Consider the following 17,176-nt stretch of genomic DNA (forward strand, 5'->3'; position numbering starts at 1 on the left):
AGTCAGGATATGGAGTGGTGGTTGGTAGAGGTGGGCGGGGCCAGCATGCATTCAGTGTGTGTTTCACTAAGTTGGGTTGACTAGTTCCCAGAAGAGTTCTGTACATGTTGCACGTTCAGTAAATGAGCAATTCAGTTACTGCTCGACTGAGAAGCCTCCGCCAAATTATTACAATATTCTCCACTGACTGAAGTTCGCCTTTGGCAACGCAGTGGCAAGCACACATTTGCAGCAGCTGTGCATGTGCATACAACTGCATGCAGCAGATTAGATGATCAGAATTCTTGAACCTTACACACAGGCAAGTCCCCTAAAAAGTCAAAACCATAATACTTTCACTGGTATCATACTGACAAATGGCATAGGTTGGAGGAAAATCTGGAAATGGTTGGCAGTGAAAGAGTTAAAATGTAATGCACTATTGCAACCAACCACTGAAAGAGTAAAAATACACAAACAGTATGATGAACCATTCAAATCACATAATAATGAAAAATACAGCAAAGGTTAACAGTGTATCATTCACCACATAAACAGGGTGTAACTTTAACACAATTGTCTGTATGATCAACTCGGTCACCTATAACATCTCAAAGTCTCTGGCTTCGATCTTCAACCCGTTGGTAGGCAGCTCTGAACACCACATCCAGAACACTTTGGATTTTGTTGAGAAGGTGAGAGATGTCCTATGGAGGCAGATGAAACCATGGTCTCATACGATGTTACATCTCTCTTCACTTATGTTCCAGTCACTGAAGCAGTGGAGGTTGTTCATAAGAGATTACAGGATGACCCCAACCTCAGCAACAGGACCACTCTCACCACAGACCAAGTGTGTTTGCTCTTGGAACTGTGTCTTAATTCCACCTATTTCACATACAAAGGTCATGTAATACTGACCCATGGCACACGCGGGTTAGTGCACCATGACAACCCATGGTGCACTAACCCGCATGTGCCATGGGTTCACCATTGTGACCAATGTGGACATGAAAGAAGTGGAAAAGAGAACTCTGTTATCATACCCTGGAACAGCACTAAGTCATTGGTTCAGACACCTTTGTGTCAGGATGTACCACAATTCATGGATCGCATTAATTCGGTGGACCAACACATCAAATTCACCAGGGAGGATATGAAAAATGGCAGGTTAGCCTTCTTAGACTGTAACATTTCCATCAGTAATGGGGGATATTTAAAGTAGATGTTTAAACCTATGCATATGGATCAGTATTTAAGGTTTCACTCTCATCGTCCACCGGAGCATAAACTGGTTGTCATCAGGACGCTACAACACAGAGTGAACACCAACCCCACAGACACAGCGGCCAGGAAGAACATCACATCAAGAAGGCCCTGAGTAAATGTGGTTATCCCAGCTGGACATTTGTCAAAGCTGGGAAGGCTCCTAAGGAAAGCTCCAGCCGATCCAGGAGAGAAGGACAACTGCTGCCTAAGCGAAAACCCTCAGTGATCCCGTATGCATCTAATAATAATAATAATGTATACTTTATTGATCCGCGTGGGGAAATTACTCTCTTTGTATTTGACTTATTCACTCAGTGAAGCAGTGGGCAGCCACTGAGCAGGGACGGTACCTTGCTCAAGGGTACCTCAGGGTAGCCGTTCAGTGGATTCGAACCCCCGCCTTTCCGATCATGGGAAGGTAAGCAACCACTCTACCTACTGAGCTATCCCTGCCCTGCGCTTTCTCTAAACGCCACCGCGTCTCTGTGGCTTTCAAACCCTAAAACACGCTGCGTCAAAAATCGGTCCTCCCCAAGGATTGGGTCCCTGTTTTGTCTGTATTATCAAATTGAACATATTAGACCTTGATGTTCTTTCCCCATCTGATGATGCAAAGAAATCCTTTATCCTTTATTACGTTAGCTAACGTAATAAAGGAGTTTTTAAGCACAAACTTTTCAGATGGCCTGTCACAAAGGCCAGTTTGAAGACCTGCAGAATTTGTCACTACTTTGTTGGTTTCATTTTTTCAGATTTTTTAAATGAACTATCTTTCTGATTATAAATGCCATTTGGTATCACATTTGGTCATTTTATACAATAAAAATTATGTACTTGTGGTGATTGTAGTATCCAAATACCACTGTCCAGAACAGGCAAAGTGAAGAGCAGTCTTTCTCAAATCCATTCACACTCCCATCACTCTGTATGAAAACTTATGTAAGTTAATGCATTAAAGATGAAAAAATGCCCTAAAGAAATCTTCAAACCCTGCTAACCTTCTGATCTCCTCACACATGCACAGTCACTGAAGCTTGTCAGATTTTTTTAGTTGCACTTTAGCTGAAGCTTATTGGCATGTCCATAGATGAAAATATAGTGATATAAAAGAGTTTCTGAATAAATGTTACTAGAAGTGAGGTAGGAAAGTTTAATTAACTGTATCAAACCTTCTCTGAAAAGATCCATTAAATGGCACCATTTATTTGCTTACATTTATATCATCTACATATGATCTGCGGAAGCGAATGGATGGATGGATGGATGATCTGTTGGTTTATTACCTCAGACTAACAAAAATGAAAAATCCACAGCAACTTATTATGAATTGTGATAGTTTCAGTTCCAATATTTCTTTTCCTAAAAAACTTACATTTAATACCAGAAATGACCTGATATGATTTGATGGGAAAATGTCATAATTTGACCACAATGAACTATATAACTGTGTGTTTTTGTTTATAGATTTTGAAGCCTTGACTCCAGCTTTAAGCTTAGCTGGATAGTGCACAGACATCCTGCTAAATATAATTTCATATACTGAAAAGTTAGTCCTCTTAAATAGTCTGCTAGTATATTTAATCACACAGCAAACTTTATTATTTGTCAAACAATAACAAAATAGCCACTAAAAGTTCCCGCATTAGAAAGCACAAAAGTCTGTTTCAGTGACTCAAACCAGCTAATGTAAAAAAAACCAAACAAACCCCAAAACAATTTAAAGGGGGTGGGTGATCATAGGAAAAGTTGCTAATCAGTGTCACTGTGGAGATGAGTGTCTGATTGTGTCACTACTTTTCTACAGTTCCAGCATGATTACACTGAACCCTCATATGCAGAGTCCAGAAACAGTGAGTGAATGAACGTGGCTATTGCCATTATTTGTATACAGTCTTTGATTTTAACATGGGTCTCTAGGGGAAGTGATTGGACGGACTCACTTTTTCAGTCAGCCATTGGCTGCCCAAAATGATCCCGTGGCTATTTTGGCACTTGGATGTTGGATTTTCATATCCAGCAGTTGCTGCTTTGCTTGAACACAGCTAACATCATTTCATGTCTGCAGTTAGTTCTGTGCATTGCGTGAGGTGTGCTATCAAGAGTCAAATCACTTGAATTACAAAGAACCATTTATTGGGATTGATTCGGTTCACATTTACATTAAAAGTACCACAATTAAAAACATTGAAATCAAGTCTCCTCTTCAGTGAATTACTGTTCAAGATTGCACAATGCCCAGCTCTGGAAAGACAGTCAATGACTGGTCCTCCGTCAGGAGTCAAAATATCACAGAAGCAGCAGAAATCTTAAAAATTCTCATCAGGATGGATCAGAAAGAGGTTTGCAGTTTTTTAACATAAGAACTGGAATGAAACAAAATGGACCTGTTGGCACTCAAGTCTCATTGATTAAGAATATAAGAGTGAAAGTATTTGTTGCATACACATGGGAGAAACGTTACAAATGAACACTGACGATTTGATGAAGACAAGTCAGAACTCATCTATACGAGGAGCAGCAGAACGGAGAAAACAAGAGAACATATTTAACGTTCTGAAATGACGCAAAGCTCTCAAACGGCTCCGCTTGTCTAAACAACAAAACATTCACATTAGCACCACTTACAGCTTACAAAAGGACAGTTTTCTTTGAAAACAATGGAGTCATCATCGTTCAGCTGGATGAATCATGCCCCGTCCCACTGACAGAAATCGCTGTGAGAAACTCTGAGCCATACATTTGAACATTTAAAAACAATCCACTGTAGGATCTATGATTTATATGACTTCTCAGGAAATGTCACCAGGTGTGGCTCAAACACATATTTCTATCTTCATGGTTTGCTGCACAGCTCCATCAGTTTGTCAGAACATGTCACTCAAAAAGAAAAACAAAACAGTGATTTCAATTTACAGCTATACAATACAGTAGACACAGAATGGAATACACCTCTTTGTCTGCATTAGGCTCTACTCCTAAAAATGGCTTTAAAGTAGTTCATCTTGATATTCGAAACACAGACTGAGAGCTGTTCTGTACTTTCGTTCATGTCCCAGTATCCATCTAAGCCTGAGGCACAGGAAGTGTCCCTCCCCCTTTCTCTGAGTTATTGCATTCAAAAATCAGACAGCATCTGCTTAAATCAGGCCTGCAGGTTCTTCTTCTGCTTTCAGTGCCTCTGTCCAGACTCTGATTAAGCCTCCTTGCTTATTTCAGCTAAAAAGCTTCTTGGCCCTGCCTACCCTCTGATTAAAATTTGGTTGGACGGGGGTATTGGCAGGACAGCAGTGGAATTCAAGTATCAAACCATGGTCTGAGGCCAAAGTGATGCAGCTGACATCATCAGTCTGCAGGATTGCTTTGAAGGAAATCTTCCCATCGAGACGAACGGAGCTGTGGGTGAAAGCCGATCCTTGATCATGGAGGAATGGTGACAACAAGCTTTAAATCAACTTGCACTAACTTATAATGAAATGCCAGTTTTGGAGAAGTGAGCAATTGAGCTGGGCACGAGGGCTGAAACAAAAAATAAGTTCTCAGGTATGAAGCAGCTTAGGGTTTGTTACAGATGTCATTTCACAGATAAAGGGCAGGTAACACTGGGCTACAGAAATGATGGCGGGGGAAAGCACAGGTCATGTAGGATACAAAAACCTGTATGCAAAAGTGGCAGATTTTTCCTGGTATTTCTCATCTGCAGCAGCCACTGACACAGGTGAGTAATGTTTGGCATGTTGTGGCATAATGTTGTGTTTGTGTGATATTTGGAGATGTAAACAGCATGTAAATAGGATTCGCGTTAAAACGGAAGTCGCTCTATAAGCACATGCATCATATACCATCCAGTCATATATGTACACAACCTGTCTCGTGATGGGTGGTCCATATAAACATCTGGCACTCATTCAGCCTCTGCCTACTCTCAGCTCTGCTCGCATTAAAGAGCTCAGGCTGCCTGGGTTTGTTTCATATGGACCCAATATGCTCATTTTTATCCTTTGACTGTACCAGAGTAGCTCTGTATCATTCACGCCTAAATATAATCCTTATCTAACTTATACTGGGCCTCAGTGGAGCCCCCCAGTTCATCTTCTATCTAAAGTGAACTGCTTTCGCTCTTGCAACCTTCCCTTTAAGCCAGCGGGGGCTTCTGTGCTCACAGTGAGTGTAATGTGCCTGAGATGCCCATATTTGGGCTATCCCCTGTCACTGACATCATCCAGAGCCAAGGGTAGAAAAAACAATGTCAAACTGAGTGTTTAAATCAGTCTGAAGCCTGAGCTTTTACCCACAGAGATTATTGCCCAGTGACTGACCTCATTACTTGACACTTTTATTTCATACGACCACCAACCACTGTAACAATACATAGGTGGGAAAAATGTTAAGGTCCCCTTTAAGAACTGAATTTTTGCGCAACCGCTTTGACTTTCAATATGATAAAACAAAAGACAAAACAATTAGATGATAACGAATGACCACTCCCTCTGCTGTCCTTTTAGGTGACTTTTCCCCTCCAGTGAGCCCATATTGCAAAATAATCTCTATCCTCTCGTGTTTTCTCCTCAGTCAGCAGTGGAAACATTAACAATGACACCACATCCATGTTAACCATCCACACTGCCTGTAACCTAGAAATAAGATATTCGAAGGAATGGGTAGCCCCCCCCCCCCGAAAAAAGGAGTGGTTTGATCCTGTAAACCTGGGGTGATTCTTTTCATCCAAAGTGGTCGTGAAGAGAAGAAAGTGAGCCCAGAGTCTGTCTCTCCAGTCTGAGGTGAGCTCTGTACGATCAAAGGATATACAGAGGTGTTTGATTTCGGGGCTCATTAAACTGTCTCCATGTTGCGATGTTTTTGTCTGGTCTCCTCTTACATCATAATCTACCAAATCACATGCTTTTCCACTGAGTAATTTCTCCCTTCCTCAACTGTCCTCCATACTCACATTTTTCACACACAGTGAGGCACATATAAGACTGTATGCGATTAGTGTGGAGCCTCCCGTCCCAGACATATTTCTCAGGGGAGGAGAGCCTCTCCCTCTTCCACCCAGAGGAGGTTCAGGACCTCGGCCTGCCGCTGCTCCCGCTGGTGAATCCTCCGCAGGCGCAGGATGTAGAGCAGGATGGCCAGCACCACCACCAGGATGCAGAGTGAGAACAGGTGGTGGTTGTAGACGAATGAAGAGCGCAGCCAGCTGGGGTGGTTCTGCCGCAGTGCTTCCTGCTGCAGGTCCCTGGAGAAACAAGCGGGGCAGAGGAAGCACATGTTTAATCCAAAACAAATCCTTGCTAATGAGCAGAGCAGCAGGAGCAGCATTCTGTTTAGCTGGTGTATTATTTTTGGGGGGCAGGTTTAGTCAAGTTATAACTTTCTGTAACTGTTTCATTTCACGGATGTAAAGAGGATGTTTTAAAAATCTTTTCAGGTAAACAAACTCTGTTTATATGATGCACTGTGCTTGTTATTATTAATTTGTGGCTCTCTTGCACAGCGTGTCTTTTGTCCCCCACCAGTCAAAGCAGTTAGCTGCTCCTGTCTCAGCCTGGACCTACTGGAGGTTTCTTCCTGTTAAAAGGGAGTTTTTCCTTCCCACTGTCACCAAGTGGTTGCTCCAAGTGATTGCTGGGTTTTTTCTCTATTACTTTAGCGTCTTTACTTTAGAGTCTAAAACCCCTCGAGGTGTCAGGTGACAGTTGTTCTGGTTTAGTGCTTCATGAATAAAAATGAACTGAATCGCTCTATAGCTGATTTCAGACTGTGACAAGATAAAGACGTAAGCCGTGTTTTTCATAGCGAGCACATTCCTGTGACACATCTTGTGTTTTTTCCCCAAACAAACCTACAAGTTAAAAGGTAACTCAGTGCAGGGATAACAGGAGCAAATCAATGAAAGTACATACCAGCGTAAGTTAGTGTAGAGTTAAAGTGTGACATATCTGACAGTTACCTGAGAGGCAGGAAGCGGGTTTTGTACAGGATGGCCCCCAAAGTCCACTGGACCTCTTTGTCATAAACCAGCTGGGCTGTTTTCAGGTTCAGGTAGTTGGTGGGGAAACGGAAACCAGAGTGTAACACTTCATACACCCAGGCTGACTTGAAGCACTGATACCTGGGGTAAAAACAGCACAATAATGGGTCAGAGGAGGATGAAAGTGACATCTGAGGGCAGGGAAAACAAAGCAGCCATTTAGATTTACAGCTGCAGATAGAGTCATGCAAATGTGCACCACCTGCAGGCAAGAAAGGGAATAACTTTCACAACTTTGCCACCAGCAGTATATCATTCTTTCAAGAATCAAAACACAGTCTGAAGAGTGATGTAGCTGACATCATTAGCCTTCATTTGCCATTTCCCACTGAGACAAACAAAGCTGTGGGTGAAACTCTACGACTGAAAGTGGCAAAACGATGGCAGCAGGCTGTTACATCAACCTGCACTTAACTGCAAAGCTATATCAGTTTCTGGGGTGAACATTTCAGCTGGTACATGACGGTAAGAGTTGCTTTTTCTCCTTTTTTCATGTTAGCGATGTCACATCATAAAGACTCGCGTGTAAAATTTGAGTTTGTTTGTGTATTTATACAGAATTTATGCATAATTTATAGTTAGTGACGTAAAGAACTGAGAAGTGAGCAATTAGGAAATATTTGTTCTGTTTTTTTTGTTTACTGTCCTCGAAATGCTTGGATGTGCCTGTGGCTCCTGGTGTTACTGAAATAATCCACTGTTGTGCATTGGTAGAAGAATTGGGTCAGCCTTACTTACCAAGAGTTTATGGGCTGAAAATCAAGTTCAGAGAGATTTGTTTATATGTGGAAAGCAGGAGAAAAGAAGTATCCTCATTTACAACACACAATATGATCTGCAATTAACTGCAGTTTGCTAGACTGAATAAATATGTGTGTATCTTAAACATGTGAAGATTTTAGCCACAAACATGTCCAGTTCTAGAAATTTGGTTTGATGACAAAAATAAACCACAAACCAACGGCTGACGTAACTTTGTCCATTTTCTACATATGGTCAGTGAAGTAGTTGGGGAGTAACTGAAGAGTTCCTCCTCATGTGGCCTAATAAAAGTGAATTGGCGATTGTGATAATTACACACTTCACATCTCAGGTTCTGCTCTTTGCTATGAAAAAACTCTCACACAGAACTGGAAAATTCTCAAAAGATGCCACATTTATTTGTGTGTGTCGTTTGTGTGCAGGTGTTTCCACGGACAATTTAGAATAGCATGAATACAGCCAGAAAACTGAACTTACTTCAGTCTGCTGTCGTCTGCCTGTTTGGAGTAAAGGTGGTTTTCCAGACGCTGTTTCAGTGTCGACCACTGGGTAGAGCAGTAGTCCTGTTAAATAAACCGAAACATGAAACTGAACTTTCACTGAACAAACACAGAATGTTAAAATCTTTTATCTAATATATTTGTCTAATGGAAGGACTGGTTTTGTTTGTCTGTTACCATAGAAGCTTTGGAGTATTTCTCACTGTTGTACTGTCCTCCTATCCTGAGCACGTCCTCCATACAGTAGTAAAACTCAGAGAAACCATAGAACTCACTGTTGCTGAAGTTGATGGGAGCCTGCAAAAATATTAGATGCCAATTTTTCTTTGCATCTCTACTTTATAAAGAATCAAGGAAAGACTGAGCAGCGATCAATACCATAAACAAAACCTTGCTATCATAAAGGTCCATACCTGATAGACACCTCTTGGTGACATAGTGCCATTATGGAGACCCAGGAAGGGTCGCACTGCCTCCTGACACTTGGTCCAGTCACCCTGACCCCTCAGGTGCAGCGTGCGATTGTCCCGGACTATTGTTTCAGTCAGTCCGACGGGCAGGCAGGAGTCCAGGTACGGTTTGTCCTTACTCAGACCCGTCTGTGTGGTTAGATATCTGGACAATAACATGGAAAAAAAAAATTAAATCTACTTCCTTCACTTAGCTACACTGAAAGAATGTGAGGTTTAGAAAGATAAGTGTCTGCAATTAGATAAATCAGTGAATCAGAATTAAATACTTGATCAGTTATAGGATGTTTAAAAGTCTGAATCAACATTGTCAAATCAAGATCATTAATTATTCATATCATTTTATACACAAAAGATTCACAGTCCTGAATGTATGTGCACTATGTTTCACATCACATGCTCCAGATTGGATTTTAGAGAGGATGTGTGATTGTGTGCAGGGAGATGGTGCTGTTTTTCTAGTTTCTGAGATTAAACCAAGTTAAAGGCAGACAGTATTTTTACAAGGTTCAGCAAAACCTGGAAAGAAGCAAATAGAGAAAACAGCTGTGATAAGTGCCAGCTTGACTTTGGGTAAGAGTAATACGAAAGGCATGAGAGGAAAAGACACCGTCTAGAAGCTGATCTCTTATGGTAACACACCTGGGAGACAGGTGTTGATTTTTGTTTGCTTCAGCTTACTTTTAGAGTAAATATGGGAGCTGTTTAACATTGTTCTCTATGGAAGAGTTGGATGGAGGAGGCATTTATAGGAGAACCTTAATGATAATAACACTGATGAAGGAGGACAATAATGGCTATGGGTAAAACAATGGCTGTAGAGGGAAAACTGTCAACACAGCAGCAGTTGAAAGACAAAAAAATGTGATTCATTTTTGGACTTGTCCCACTCTACCCCACTCTAACCGATCCCACAGACACTCATCATAAACTCTGAAACGGGTGAAAAAAAGCATGAAAAGTGGAACTGAAGAAAAACTATAAAAAATATTGAAAAGATAAATACAAGCTCAATAGTTTCATGTCTTGGCTTCGTTTTAAAGTCTGAAAGGTGTCTGTAGGTGAACGTATATGGAAGCAGTTAGAGTTAAAAGAGGGGCAACTTAAAAGAGGGTTTAAACACTTCTCTCCATTGAAATACATTATAGATTTTGTTGAATAAAGTTGAATATTTCAAAAAATATAAAAGTTAGAAATGAGAAAAATACAAGCAGACATGTAGAAAAGAAGAGCAATATAACGGTGGTTGAATGGTTTTTCTAAGTTGAAGGTGATAGCTGGTGAAAAACCTACACAATACAGGATAATAATAATGAAAAATAATAACAAAGATTTGGATTATAATGCTGTGAATGTTTAATCTACATTCACACTAATTAGAAGTAAAGTGAATGTTATAATATATTGGCTATAGAATAATAACAACTGCCTGTAAATATCAGTTTTACAGTGTAGCTCTGTCTAAAGGAAAAATGAGACACATATCAGTTATGCAGCTGTAATGCAAAATGTAGATATTTGCAGGTATCTCACAGTGTGCTTCAAGCATAAAAAGCACATGTGACTAACCTGTTCTTGGTGAAGGTGCTGTTAAAGAGCTGGTCCTCGTAGCGCTGCCTGGCCATGTTTCCTCCAAAGCCCAGGAACGTGGTGACATACACTCGGTACACGTGTTGCGTGTGCTCGACATCACAGCCCAGATTAAACTCTGCGAGGAAGCTCTTCCCTGCCTCCTCCTGAAAACCACAGGCGTGTTACGCTAATGCAGACAGGAGCAGCCTTCCAGGCTACATCACAGGCAGGACAGGTCAGTACTCAGTGTATTTCCTTACTTCTTGAGGTGAGTTGAAGGTGATGGCGCTGGGCACCTCATAGGCGATCTGAAGCGAAGCTCCACCCATATCCATGATGCCCACTGTGCGCCGTCTGCTGATTGGCTGCTGGTTCTGAGAACTTGTCGTCACTTCGACTGTGGCGTCCTCTAAAAATTTTTTTTTTTTTAAATATTAAAAAAATTCCACCCCCCCAAAAAATAACAATTTTGCATAAAACACACGTGAAACAAACATTAGTGTGAGTTTGGTAAACATCATGCCTCCGTCACACTCACCCTCATCAGGATGGTCGAAGCGGCCCAAGACAAAGTTAATGCCAATCCATGCATACACTCCTACGAGGTCACAGGAACATGTCGTTTCACAGTGAGGAGACACAGAAACAAGCAGGCAGCAGTTAGAAGTGTCAGATTTAAAGAGTGCCACTATCAGCAGGGTAAACAAGACTGTCAGCTCACCTTCCTGTTTCCCAGAGATGACCTCAACATGTGAACGGGAAAAGAGGAAATCAAACTCCAGGGGGACATCGGTGACAAGATCCTCTATAATGTCTGCTTGCTGCCTACATGCAGAGAAGTACAGCATAAAACGGGAGGTTTTGTTCACAATATAGAAATACAGAACAAGTGAGGAAAGCTGCAAACCCTTCATTTACCAGGGACAGCCAATCAGAAGAAAGGTGAGGGAGACCATATCAGCTTTACTAGAGTAGAGTCAAATGGTTCACAGTGGGAGCTGGAAACAACCATACCAGGTCTCCCTTAAAATACCATTAGATTAAAAACTGATGCTGTTGCGTGGTGTTCTGTTTACCTCTCATGCAGCAGCCGCATGCCAGCAGTACAGAGGATGTAGAGTGGAGTCTCTTTATGTTTGTTCTTTGGGACATGAGCAGCAGCAAAGCTGAGGAGAGGGTGGAGGTAGTCACTGGCCTGCGTTGGTGTGGTTGCCAGAGTAGAGATTCCTGAGAGAATACACACACACACACAGTACAATCAGGTATAAAATACAAAATTCAGAATTTTTAGCTAGTTATAAAATTAGAGCTAGCTAATGCAGAAAGCTAATACGTCGCCCATAATGGAACAGAAAGAAAATCTAATGCTGTCAAGATAAGATGAAGTTGAACAGGGTGAATTTGGGTCATAAAATGACTAATAAATGACTAATATATAGGTATAGTTGAGGTTTCACACAAACACTTTACATGACATGATCTAAAATATATGAGTGTGTTTTGGTAGGAATAAATGCTGAATGATATGAAAAATCTGGAAGTATTTGATGCAGATCACTGAACTAGACAAAGCTAAGACATCAGCATTATAACCTTACACACCACACATCAATCATAAAAGCCTTAAAAGGAAAATGATTAGAATGGTTGTCACACAACGATGTCCCGGCATTCAAAGGGTCAGGTTTCCTTTAACTGCAGCATTCGATCTAATCTGCCTGCTGTGGCAGAGATAAAACAAAGTCGCAGGGACTGAAAGCTCCTCACCACTGATGTGACTAATTATTAAAAGGTACAGTGTGTAAAATCTAGTAGATTGTTTTACCCCTCCCAATTTAGTGCATAATCCTATTGTTACTCAACATGCCAGGTGTCTATTTGTTCTGGAGGAGGCTGTGAACATTTGTGGAAGGAGTCGGATATAAGTCGGGAGGGTCACATATCTAATCTGCTGACATTAAGTAATTGTGATAATATCAGCCATGGATAAGCATGTATAAGCATTAATGCACAGATCTGTGTGTTAGAGCTTTGATTTTAGTTCAGGAGATGAGGCCTGAGGTGAGGAGGAAGAGGATGAGGTGGAAATGAGGGAAGACAGAAAAGTGATGGATGAGACAGATGAAGAGGAGGAGAACGACATAATGAAAAAGAGATAAAGAAAATATACATGTACGAATATTAAATGGTCCTATCATTTTAATTTTGGGATCTTTCAATTAGAAGTGACTTATACGGCAGTGTCTAGTCACATACATAAAATAGAATTAAGTGTAACACCACCAAGTTCACTTTGCATGGGAAAACAACTGAAGCCAAATCTGTTTATCTTTTTCCTACTTTCTGTTTTCCATCATGTTCTTTCCAGATTCACATGCTCTGACTTTCACTTTTCTGGCCGTGAGCCAAAGGGCAAACAGTGAATAAGAAATGATCTCGCTGTCGCCATCATCTTCTGTCTCACTGGCACCGTCTGGCACCAAAAACAAAACAAAACAAATAAACAATCAGTCTTTGCCACTTTGTTTCTGGTCTGTACATAAGGCTTAAACAGTTACAGTTAAGCAAACCTAGAAACAATGTTTCTTCTAATTGCTCATTCATTTACGTGAACACTGTGATTCATCTTATGCCATCCGACTTTGATTTACCTCGACTGCTGAGCATAGCCTTTCCTAAATCTTTCTGGGGTGGCTGTAGCTCAGGTGGCAGAGCAGGTCAGCCACTAATCAGGTCAGTGGTTCGATTCCAGGCTGCCTCCTGCATGCCAAATATCATGCAGATACTCAGAGGGCCCGGTGGCGCCAGTGTCCGGCAGCCTCGCCTCTGTTAGTGCGCCCCAAGGCAGCTGTGGCTACAATGTAGCTTGCCATTGCCGTGTGTGTGTGTGAATGACTGAATGTAGTGTAAAGCGCTTTGGGGTCCTTAGGGACTGAGTAAAGCGCTATACAAATGCAGGCCATTTACCATTTCTGACTGAGTATAAAGAGAAATTTAGTACTCTGATCTGCTCCTGTTCTGTTAAGGGTACACCATTTATACAAATGTAACATTTCCTGTATATGTTTCAAATTAAAAGCCATTTAGCATTTTAATACACAGAAACTGTTCAGTTCTTATAAAAAGCCTTTTGCAGTCAAACTTTTGCAAACTAATTTCCATCTGAAAAAAAAACATTCATAAAATTATCAGTGGCTCACAAAACTGGTCAATAACTCACATGTTATTCTACCACAGCAGATAATAAGAAAGGACGTCTATACTACAAGAAAAAAGGGAGAGAGAGAGGAGGATACACAAGAGTGCAGACAGTAGGATGTGAGGAATATGTAGGAGGATGAAGGACGATAAAAATGGACAGACATGACTTTTCAAATCCAGACAAAGGACTTTAACCACACATTCATACAGTGTTTAATTCTATATGCTCTAAGCACTTCATCTACCCCGCATCCAAGGCCAGCTAGGAACTTCCACTTGACCTAAAATCCATGTCTTAAAACTTTGATACGTAAAGAAAGGCCCCAGCCAATCAGTAGACCTGAACTAGAAACATTGTGGCTTTGAAGTTCTAACCACTGTACACCATACTGCCTGGGGAGTCGCAGAGGATCTATTCATAAAACCAGTCTAACATTTGCTCATGTAGAGCTATGCGTTCTCAGCAAGCTTTCACACTCTGTACAAACTCCGAGTGAGCTTTGCTTACTCACCAGGCTTGATCTTCTTGACGACAGTGTTGCGGCTGCGGTCCCTCATTTGTCTGATGTCCAGTAGGGTGTGGGGGTTCCCGTTATGGGGTGGCCAGTAATACACAAAGATCCTGGAGCCACTGCTGCCACAGTCCACCACGATGCCATAATTCAGTGAAGGGTTGAGGATGTCAGTAGCCTCCATAGACTCAGTGAGGGAGAGGTATCTGAAGGAGAGCAAACAGAAACATTAGGAGATGAAGAATATACTCAGAAAACTGCACTTATGTACCAAAGAAAGCACAAAGGTGTCAAGAGCTTAAATAATATCCACAGACATGCTTCTTCCTTTAAATCCGCTTGAAACAAATGTTCTACACATTCATACAAAGAAACCGCAGAGTGCATTTACATTTTTCCAAATGATCTCCTTATTTAGTATCTTTCCCTTGTTTACTGAGGAGAACACCTGCAGTCAGTCCCACACACTGAGTCCTTTCAACAGTGCTCTCAAAGCTGGTTATCTGTTTACCATGAGCTTTCCACTCGAGCACACTTGAAAGAGAGGAGGGCCTGCATTATTTGAGCTCAAAGAGAATATGATCGACATGGCGGCACTTAAGAAATTCTCTAGACTTCATTGCTCAGATTAATGGTGGCTGATTATGAAATGCACCTAAATTTATGGCATGTTTTGGCATGCTGTTTCACCCTCCTATTTCCTTAGAGCCATGCTTCGTTTAGCTTAGCTTCTACAACACTGACTGGAAAAGGTTTTGGGACTAGATTTTTGAAATTGCATTTTGCAACAAGACAAACTAACACAGGAAGACAAAAATCTATTAAAGTGAGCCCAAAGTAGCATATAAGAGGAAAACACGTTACCAAAAGGCTTCCAGATTTGCAAGAGGCCACTCTGTCAGCCTCTGTGTACGGCTCAAATGAAATGAGTTTATTTGTTTCATTTCCGTCCACTCACTTGTTAATTTGGGTCCCAGACCGTCGCTGGGTGCCCCATAGCTGCCTTTGGTAGGTTTCCAGAAGGAAGAAGGCAGAGGTGATGAGCAGCAGCAGCAGGAGCAGAAGCCTCTGTCTTGGGGCACAGCCCAGAGACAGCAGGGACACGCTGCAGTACCAGGAGGCTGGCAGGCAGGACAAAGTAATCCTGTGGAAGACGAAGACACAGCAGATACTGTTATATACAACAGCAGCCATTCTGACATGAAACAGTAGGTAAATACAAGTTTAAGTTAATTAATTAATTATAGGCTCTGTTGTGTTAAGTGCTGAGCCCACAGTAACATAAGTAGTAACACCTGTGTTTCCCACAGCCATGGAAAAACATTTGTTAGCGTGCCAAGCATAACGGCTTCTCAGGAATACTCTGACAGCAGAAACTGTTATCGGTTTATTACCTTGCCATGTGTCCACATCAGCAAAAGTACAAAATGTCACAGTCGTCACCTCATGGCGGCTGCAGGCTGATTATGATGTTGTCAACTGAATTTTTTTTTCTGCTGGAAGGGAGTAAGAAGGGGGAGGGGGGGAGAGAGGCTCAGCGGACTTAATGTTAATGCCCTGTTGTCTAAATGCACGTAAAAATAAAAATAAAATAAAAACTTTACAACACAATAAATACTTTACTCTAGTCAGCTGGCAGCCTGTACACTGGCAGACCTAACTAACACTGTTTGTCTTCGTAAGGCCTTAATTTTACTTGCTACAACCTCAAAAAATCGAATTTATTTGTAACACTTGCAAACAAACAAATTACTCTAGCCTGCCTGCCAGAACAATAAGCATATTGTGCTTCAAATCTGTGATATGTTTTTAAATCCCGTGCTGCACTTGTTAGACGCTGTCGTTAAATAGAAGAGGACCATTTTAGTATAATCTCTCTTTTTTTCTACGGGTCAGTGTAACTAGCCTACCTCTCAGTTATATAAGCTAAAACCGTTACATAAAACACAATAACTGTAACCCAAACCAAATAACAGAGGGAAAAATACATTATATGCTGTATTTATTTATTGGCTACAAATGTAGCTATCATTGTTAATAACTGTTCAATTACAAACCGGATACGTTTACGAACAACTGATAACCATCACAGCACCCGTATGCTATCACTCGCTCTTATAAACGTACCTACAGAAGCCTCTTCTCCACCATGGCAGTAACAGACATTAATAATACTTGTTTGTAGTTCGACAGATAAGACAATACGACCCCTTATTCTCTCGCCGCATCACCGTAAATTATTAGTTTAGAGAACACGACGAGGAGACGGAGAGGAAATGACCGAAATTTCCGGTTAGCCGGTTGGCTACGTCATCAAACACGAAAGGCGAAGGCTTGCTGCATTCAAGCCTGTAGGAATAATCAGAACTATGCAATGCGGTGGAATGGGAAATATTTTATTTTTCCGACATATGGGAATTATTTTTATTACAACAACTAAAATCATAATATTAAAAATACATCAGACTATCGTAGAGTGTGTATGTACGATCATACACTAGCAATATTAATAACAATAATAATATGTCTATAACATTTTATAGACTTTTTTTTAATCAAAGACTGTTTATTTTATCTTGAAAAATCAGTAAGTTGTGTTTTCTCCAGATCAAAAAGTCCATATGACATATGATTTTGTCATGTAAAAAAACAATATACCCTTTTGCTGAAGTAAACATATCAGTATTAAAGAAAAATAAAAGAAATCCCACAAATGCCCTAACTTTAAGTGTAGATGTGTTTCGTTCAAGTCTACGTTGATGCGTAATCTGGGACGTCCCGTTCCAGCAGGCCCATACGCGTGATAAAAAGAAGTTACAAAAGACGAGATTTAAACTCCACCCACTTTACCTACCCGCCCAGCCCAAACTGGCTAAT

General features: G+C 41.1%; 1 protein-coding gene across 2 annotated transcripts; it reads right to left on the reverse strand.

Annotated features, from left to right (window-relative positions):
• Nucleotides 1-4,008: 4,008 nt before the first annotated feature.
• Nucleotides 4,009-16,575, reverse strand: LOC146630016 (ectonucleoside triphosphate diphosphohydrolase 7-like). Of its 2 annotated transcripts, XM_085355539.1 has the most exons (14): nt 16,427-16,575; nt 15,694-15,795; nt 15,258-15,443; nt 14,300-14,505; nt 11,663-11,813; nt 11,308-11,411; nt 11,125-11,184; nt 10,847-10,995; nt 10,584-10,750; nt 8,958-9,159; nt 8,722-8,841; nt 8,522-8,607; nt 7,202-7,363; nt 4,009-6,487 (listed from the first exon to the last, which is right to left on the reverse strand). In XM_085355539.1, the coding sequence occupies exons 2-14, from the start codon at nt 15,699-15,701 to the stop codon at nt 6,271-6,273; spliced, it is 1,818 nt and encodes a 605-aa protein (XP_085211665.1). In that variant the 5' UTR covers nt 15,702-15,795; nt 16,427-16,575; the 3' UTR covers nt 4,009-6,270. The 2 variants fall into 2 exon arrangements, with proteins under 2 accessions (XP_085211665.1, XP_085211666.1); XM_085355540.1 differs by lacking the exon at nt 16,427-16,575 and having other exon boundaries at nt 15,694-15,856.
• Between the last annotated feature and the right edge of the window lie 601 nt (nt 16,576-17,176).

The sequence above is a fragment of the Diplotaxodon limnothrissa genome, linkage group LG6 (assembly GCF_057381915.1).
Source record: "Diplotaxodon limnothrissa isolate DT_005_m linkage group LG6, D_limnothrissa_male_GT1.1, whole genome shotgun sequence".
Classification (NCBI taxonomy): Eukaryota; Metazoa; Chordata; class Actinopteri; order Cichliformes; family Cichlidae; genus Diplotaxodon; species Diplotaxodon limnothrissa.

Coding starts and splice junctions, on each gene's coding strand:
- LOC146630016 (XM_085355539.1), bottom strand. Junction 10,751..10,846: donor CCTTCAACTCACCTCAAGAA/GTAAGGAAATAC, acceptor TGTGGTTTTCAG/GAGGAGGCAGGGAAGAGCTT. Junction 8,608..8,721: donor AATACTCCAAAGCTTCTATG/GTAACAGACAAA, acceptor TTTATTTAACAG/GACTACTGCTCTACCCAGTG.